The sequence below is a fragment of the Olea europaea genome, chromosome 14, assembly GCF_002742605.1.
Source record: "Olea europaea var. sylvestris chromosome 14, O_europaea_v1, whole genome shotgun sequence".
NCBI lineage: Eukaryota > Viridiplantae > Streptophyta > Magnoliopsida > Lamiales > Oleaceae > Olea > Olea europaea.
The window spans coordinates 13,336,870-13,344,324 of record NC_036250.1 but is presented as its reverse complement, the minus strand read 5'-3'; the positions used below and the strand labels follow the sequence as shown (position 1 = coordinate 13,344,324).

Here is a 7,455-nt window from a genome sequence, read left to right as displayed (position 1 = left end):
GGCTGCTCAGGACGTAAACCTGTTGAGGGCAGCAACACGGCCTGTTAATTTCTGGACCTCCTTCTTGGTTTTAGTGGCTCCATTGATGCCAACGCCCGTATTTTGTCTGGGTTGGCTTCGATTCCCCTATGAGTGATCATAAAACTCAAGAACTTTCCCGAGGCAACGTCAAATGCACATTTTTTCGGATTTAGCTTCATTCTGTACTTACGCAGCGTGGCGAATACCTCCTCGAGGTCTGATACATGGTTGCCTACTTGCTTGCTCTTTACAACCATGTCATCAACGTAGGCCTCAATATTTCTCCCGACCATACCTACAAAAACTTTATTAACAAGTCTTTGATATGTTGATCCTGCATGACGTCTTTCCTTGGTCTTCCTCGGCCATAAAAATATGATGGTAACCCGAGAATGCATCCAAAAACCTATATAATTTGTGTCCTGACGTACTATCCACCAAATCGTCGATTCGAGGTAGGGGGTAGCTGTCTTTTGGGCATGCTTTATTGAGGTTTGTGAAATCGATGCAGACTCTCCATTTACCACAAGCCTTTTTTACCGGGACGACATTGGTGAGCCAGTCAGGATAATTGACCTCATGGATGAACTGAGCCCTGATCAGTTTATCAATTTTTTCCTTTATGACCTGTCGTCGTTCCGGTGTAAACTGCCTCTTTCTTTGCTTGACTGGATGAGTCTCGGGCTTAGTGTTGAGCCTGTGTACTACAACCTCGGGGTCGATGCCAGGCATATCCTCCACCTTCCATGCGAAGACATTAATGTTGCGGGATAATCAATCGATAAGTTCGGTCATGAGGGTCGTATTCAGATCTCGACCAACCGTTACTTTCTTCCCTTGCTCGAGCTTTATCTCCATCAACTCCTCCACTAGAGCGAGTCTCCCCCTATGCTCGAGCTTTTCCTCCTTTTTTGAGATTTGCATGACGTCCATCTTTATTTCCTGAACACAAGTAACATAGCATTGTCTGGCAGCAGCTTGGTTTCCACTACAACCCCGACGCCATGATTGGTGGGGAACTTCATGGCGAGGTGGAAGGTGGACACAATGGCTTTTACCTTATTGAGCAATGGTCTTCCTAGAATGGCGTTGTATGCCATGGATAACCGGACAATCTGAAAAGATGTAATCACCGTTACCTGTTCTTTACCCGAGCTTAAGGTAAGAGGTAGCTCGACCACTCCCTCCAGAACAATAATACCCCCCCGGAATCCTTGAAGGGGGGTTTTCACTGTCTTCAACTGTTCGGGAGAGATTCCCATTTTTGTGAAGGTTTCGTGTGACAATATGTTAGCGGCACTCCCGTTGTCAATTAAGATCCTCTTTACCTCAAAGTTTGCTACTATTGCAGAGATGACTAGGGCATCATCATGGGGAAAAGATACGTCCTCTAGATCCTTTATACCAAATGTTATGTTCTCAAGGTCACCATGATGTGCTTTCGAGGATGTCATGTATTGCTGGGCATACTGCTTCCGCCCAGTGTTCAAATCTCCTCCTGACGCAATACCCCCGACAATGATGTTGATGATTCCAGCAGTGGGTTGACCATCCCTTTTTGCTTCAGAAGCTCTTTCCCTACCATAATCATTCTTCGAGCATTTGTCATTACCGCCGTAGGAACTCAGAAGTCTCCTTTTAATAAGGGCTTCAATCTCCCGTTGTAGGGCCTTACAGTTTTTCGTGGTATGCACATGATCCCGATGGAACTCACAGTACTTGCTCATGTCCCTGTACTGGGGTGGTGACCTCATTCTCGCAGGCCATTTGAGCTCCTTCATATCCTTGATCTCCATCAAAATATTTGTTTTCAATGTATTTAAACGCGTGAATGACGTCGGGGGAGCCTCCTGCCTTTGTTTACTCCGAGGTGGTTCTTGACGGGGGCTCAGGTCATGCAGTCGTTTATGCTCGACCCTATCATGGGATGGTCCAACCTTCCTTGGGTTCAGTGTTTCCTCCATATTTATGTACTTCTCTCCTCGGGTAAGAAGCTCGGTCACTGTCTTCGACAGAGTTTTGGATAGCGACATTTTGAAAGCCTTACACTTTATGGCATATGTGAGGGCAGAAATCGCTGCCGTTATATAAAGGTCGGGAATTTGTAGCCTTTCCTTGTTGAACCTCGTCATGAATTCGCATAGGGTCTCATTTTGCCCCTGTCGAAGTTGCATGAGGGAGGCTGTCGTTTTCCTGATGCGTTTACTGCTTGCGAAGAAGGCGGAGAACTTGTCCGCTAAATCTGAGAATGAGGCTATTGAGTCGAGAACCAATCCCTAGCAGCATTAATCAAAGTTTGCGGGAAGGCCTTGCACATCACCTGATCCGGTGCAACCTGTAGGTTCATGACGTTGATGTATACGTTAAGATGGTTGATTGGATCGATAGTCCCATCATACTCTTTTATACTTGAATCTGTCTGGCAAGGAGAATGTCAATATCTCGAGAGTAAAAGGAGTGTTGGTACTAAATCTTGTTAACCCTTTGTTGCCCTGAAGTAGGCCCGCCGTAATTCCTTCTTGAATAATCCTAGCGAGTTCCCCGGATTCCATGGTTACTGATCTTGAGGCCGAGGTCACATGTGGTATGCTCGAGGCCCCTGCTCCGCCATTATCAGGGACATGTCACTGAACTCGAGCTTGAGCATCAGCCATAAAACCCCCCTGGGGTGCCGGATGCGAATTTCTTTGACTTAGCAGCTGAGTCAGTGTGGCGACCTGTTGCCTGAGCTCTTCAAAGGCCCCGGTAGTGACGACTGCCGGCTGGGGCTCTGGCACTTCTGATGATTCCTCTTGAGGAACAGGGATATCCTCAAGAGGAGGTTGATTTGGAGCGGATGAGCTTGCTGGTGGAAGACTTGAACGTATGTTTACCATGGCTTTTGGTAGCGTTTCCCACAGACGGCGCCAATGATGCTACCAAAAATCGTACCCGAACAATTCCAAGCTGGACGACTGATGGCGAGCACGAACGTGATCTTCTAGTACCTGAAACAAAGGCGTCGAGGTGTGTCCTCGTCGTCCCTCCGATGCTTAAGTTAAAATATGTGCATGAGGCTATGGACTGAAAATTGCATAAAAGTAGTACCTGAATAATGAGGTGAAACCATGTATTTATAGTGTTAGGTGGTTGAATCCTATTAGGATTGAACAATTGGGAAATCTTTATCTCATAGAGTCCTATCGGAAGTGGATGTTTGACATGCACAACAAATGTGAGATCAGTACAAGTCTAATAACAGTAAACTCCTCTTGCATCTAGAAGTCTTGTGGGGTATCAAGTGTGGCACATCACTATTCGTAGGAGGATGTGGTATCGTTGAAGTAAAAAGCATGAGGACCTTGAATACCGAGGACTCCACTGCCCGACCTCATGGTACGATTAGGAGAGAGGTCGAGGATATTTTCCATATCCTCGGGATGTTTTCCATCATACCCGACGAATATATTTTGAAGACCGAGTTGGGAGTCATCGGGAAATATGAGGTCGAGGTAAATAGATGGACCATATCAGTAGTGAACAAGTTATTTATGATCAAAATATAAATTATTTCACACTGTACTTATCAATGCAAGTACCCAACTTATATTATCTCAAGTGATCAAAGACATTTTAATTCTCATGCTTAATAGTAAATAATGCAATAAATAAATAAAATCAAAATTTATTTATTATACATAATTATTTTATTGTAGCAAAATATACTATATGGGTACACAACCCAACCGAATGGACACTTGAAGAGAAAAATATACTAATGTCTTTCTGTTATATGAATAATAAATTTGTTTCATGATAAGATGATTATCTCAAGTTTTATTTGGAGAAGTTTCTGGCGATGTTTTTTGATTCATTCAATGACTTAAGGGATGGTGCCAAGTGCTTGGAAATCACACTCTTATGTTGTTCAACTGGAAAATTATAGGTACTTACGAATTTACTATAAATACTTGCCAGCTTGATAGAAATTAATAACATTACTGTCAACTCTTTAGGAGTGTATTTAAGAGTAGAAATAACTTTAAAGCATACATGATTTTCACACAAATAGTTAACTGTATTCAGGTAATACAAGTGCCCAATTACATTGTTCCAACATTGACTCTTTTTCCAACATTGACTCTTTAGTTTAAACACTGAAAACTTTTCGCATAAATAATTAGATCTAGAAAGCTTATGGAGATAGATATATAGGAGAGGGTCCTATTTTATCTTCATTTAACATTTGAATTCATACTCGATTACTAAAGCAACTACAATATACAACAGATAATCGAACTCCTCCTTTACTTTCTTGATGGATGAGCAAGGCCAGTTTATGTTAGCTTCAAGCATTTATGCTCTGACAGCTCCAAGACCAAGTCTGCAACGCAAGCACAAGTAAGAGTGCAAGAAGTGTTGAACAAAAATTTAAGTTATTAGAGTGGGAACACATTTATTTATTTAATTTTTATCTTCAAAAAAGCCCTTCATGTGTAGGGTGGATTTTACATTTTTATCAAAGGCATAATGCGTGCACAATTTTAATATATGGGTTGCATTGACATTTGGACCTTTTTCTGTCTTTTCTTTACTATATTAAATCACCTCATCTAAAAGTTTAACCTGTGAGAGAGATACACACACATTACTTACAATCAGCATCTGTTCTGATCCAGTGCTCGCTATTCACCGTTGAAGCACCTTTGTCGATACCATTTGGAGATCGGTTCATGACATTCTGTTCATATTGCTTTATGTTTGCTGTTTGAGAAGGCTTTCTCTTTCCATTGTCCTTTTCCAACCGATGGTCATTTTCATGTTCTTGTGCAATGTTTTTGGCCATACCTTTTTGCAACTTGAATTGTTTTTCAGTTATTAATCCTTCATGGTGGACCTTCCTGTTGAATACTTTTAGTCCCTGCACGCAATAAATTAAATGAGAATTGTAGAAGTGGTAAATTCAGATTTTCCTGCTCGTTTTCAGCATCCATTCAATTTTTAGAGAGATTATATATTAAGATTTGGAGTTTTATGAGCTTGTGTTTTGTATACGGGAACGTAAAAATGGTATCCATCTTTTGATTGGTTAGGCTTTTGGATATTTATTAGGTTTGTTGAAATGGATAATATTCGATACATTTAAGATAGAAAGAGTAAAAAAATCTTGCCTATTATCCCGGGCGGTACCTTGTACCAAACATTTGATAAGAGTTTACTTACCTTGGGGAGTTTCCTTGTAATTGAACAACATTCAGTAGCATCTCCACTAAAAGAAGCAGTACTTCTTTTAGATGTAGAATGGAGCTTCTTTATCATTTTCTTCATGAAATGCGTTACACAATTTCCCTTAGCTTGTTTCTCCGATCCTTCATGTTTCCAGTTAGAATCGTCATCGACTATCTTGTTTTTCTTAAAGATCTCGTCGAATGATGCTTTTTCTACTGGTTGTATTCTTACTCTAGCCAGTTGAATTGATGAGCCAAAGAGAGAATTTTGCAGAGGAAATGCAACCATATTTGTGGCTTCAGAATCTGCACCTTCAATCCCTTCTTTACAGATGGTTATGATGCTTGCCAGGCTGCTCCTCGGTGAAGAATAATTCCCAGTATCTTCAGCTTCAACTTCAAGAAACTTCTCTAGCTCATAGTTTATAAGCTCCAGATCATTCTCTCTCGTCTCTTTCTGTTCATTGGTTGTTTTCTCGAAAGGCATAGGAAATGTGGGTGTTGGGGGTTCTGTATCCCTCAGTTCGGTGCCAAAAGTTCCGATAGCAAGAAAGGCAAATGGCTCAGATGATTCTTCTTGAAAGACAGTTTCCACTTTCTTAGGTTGCCATGAGGCTGAAAAGGTATCAGTTGGTTCCACATAGTATTTTTGTTCATCAAAAAACATCTTTCCTGAGAAGCAAGTAGAGCAATTTCCTGAAACCAGAAATAAAAATTATGCGCTCATTAGTTCAGACATATAACATGTCACCTCTTACAAATAATTGAAAATTACTTCATATGGACCTCAGGCAGATAACAGGGAATGTGGGTTTGTGGGAGTGAGTTTAACAAAGTTTGATCATTCAGTATTAAGTTGTATGAACTCTGAAATATATATCGATGCATGTTACCTATTTTGACGTTCTTCAGTGATTCGTTGTCATTTTGCCTTAACTTACGGTCCGTCCAACCCAGTAACTGAATCAAAAAATGAAAAAAATAGTTAGAATGAATGCATGTGGTTTATACCAAATTTAGAGGATTTTGGACTCACCTTCATCTTGAAAACTCTGTTGAAGTATTGATTACGACGGACTAGGTTTTTTTCCCCCCAAAAATAGGTGATCTAGCCTTGTAAGGAAATTGGTTAATATAGCCTAGTTTTATCCCAAAAAGGGTTCCTAGAAGAGCGATGGATTTGAGCAGAGAACAACATGGAGAAAGTTACAAGGCTTTGGCTGGACAACCTCTGTCGACATTGTATGAAATGAGGAGTGGGCTTGAGTTGAGTCCCACATGTGGGTAATATTACGTCTGCCATGAGTTCATGCGTGCTCGTTTGTAGTTGTTAGCATTGTCCTGAATGAATGATTTGTACTTGGAATCACATAATTCATTAAAACTAGTTGGGTTGTAGCTTCACAATGTTTGGAAGCCTTGTTGGTTACTTGTGATAGTGGACTTAGGCCACTTTCTTATGATGAGTAAGTGTAGATTCATGAAAGTTTCATGGTAGGTCCGCTCTCTCCGAGAAAAACTCCTAACAGAATGGCTTGCTCCATCTAAAGTTGTCTTCTATAGTTAACTAGAAGAGAGAAGAAATTGTAGTTTTTTGTGTGCGCTTGTGCAAGCTGTTCTAATTCGATTCGAGATTGTTTTGCCGTATCATGAATCAATCTGGAAAAATTGTTCTCAAGTTCTTAAATATGAACTATGTTATGAGGTTATGGTATTGGGAAAATTGGTAGGACTACAGACTACTTTGCAAAGTTGATTTATTTCAATATGACATTATCTAAATGAAGAGATGATTGAATCTCCAAAGATATTTGTCCACCTGGGATCCTGCTCCTAACTAGGAATTTCACGTGGCTATCCATGTCAGTATTATGTGGTTATGGTGCGATTATGGTACAGCCAAAAAATTGGTGGTTCGGTGATGATTTTGGCTGAACCGAACTGTTGCCAAACCTACGAGGGCACATTAATTGATTGAAATGTGTTTGGACATTGTTGCTCAACCGTACATGACTATATAATTGTGTTAATACCAATTAGAGAGTTGTTCAGTCATATCTTGCCTGCATTGATTAGGATTAAAGATTTGACATAATATTTAACAAATATCCCAGGATTTCTCAAGGCCTACATTATTACTTTATTGATCTTTTGGTACAATTATTGTGGAGTTATGGTTGCTCCATCTCTTCCTCACTTTTCGTTCCACCCCTAACTTCAGGCATAT

General features: G+C 40.5%; 2 protein-coding genes across 2 annotated transcripts; both read right to left on the bottom strand.

The window, feature by feature from the left end:
- Window positions 1–956: 956 nt before the first annotated feature.
- On the bottom strand, window positions 957–2,573 carry LOC111409539. The gene is made up of 2 exons (XM_023039580.1): window positions 2,421–2,573; window positions 957–2,297 (listed from the first exon to the last, which is right to left on the bottom strand). The coding sequence occupies exons 1-2, from the start codon at window positions 2,571–2,573 to the stop codon at window positions 957–959; spliced, it is 1,494 nt and encodes a 497-aa protein (XP_022895348.1).
- Window positions 2,574–4,074: 1,501 nt separating this feature from the next.
- Window positions 4,075–6,726, bottom strand: LOC111409664 (protein LAZY 1-like). Its single transcript, XM_023039686.1, has 5 exons — window positions 6,265–6,726; window positions 6,122–6,188; window positions 5,224–5,924; window positions 4,657–4,921; window positions 4,075–4,384 (listed from the first exon to the last, which is right to left on the bottom strand). Exons 1-5 carry the CDS (start codon window positions 6,268–6,270, stop codon window positions 4,338–4,340), a joined length of 1,086 nt encoding a protein of 361 aa, XP_022895454.1. The 5' UTR covers window positions 6,271–6,726; the 3' UTR covers window positions 4,075–4,337.
- Window positions 6,727–7,455: the final 729 nt, after the last annotated feature.

Excerpts from the sequence above, each read along its gene's own strand:
- LOC111409539 (XM_023039580.1), bottom strand. The coding sequence starts at position 2,573 with ATGGAATCCGGGGAACTCGCTAGGATTATTCAAGAAGGAATTACGGCG. Across the intron at positions 2,298-2,420 it reads ACAGATTCAAGTATAAAAGA|GGATTGGTTCTCGACTCAAT; the intron begins GTATGATGGGAC and ends TAATGCTGCTAG.
- LOC111409664 (XM_023039686.1), bottom strand. Across the intron at positions 5,925-6,121 it reads ACTGAAGAACGTCAAAATAG|GAAATTGCTCTACTTGCTTC; the intron begins GTAACATGCATC and ends TTCTGGTTTCAG. Across the intron at positions 4,385-4,656 it reads GATCAGAACAGATGCTGATT|ACTTGGTCTTGGAGCTGTCA; the intron begins GTAAGTAATGTG and ends CTTGCGTTGCAG.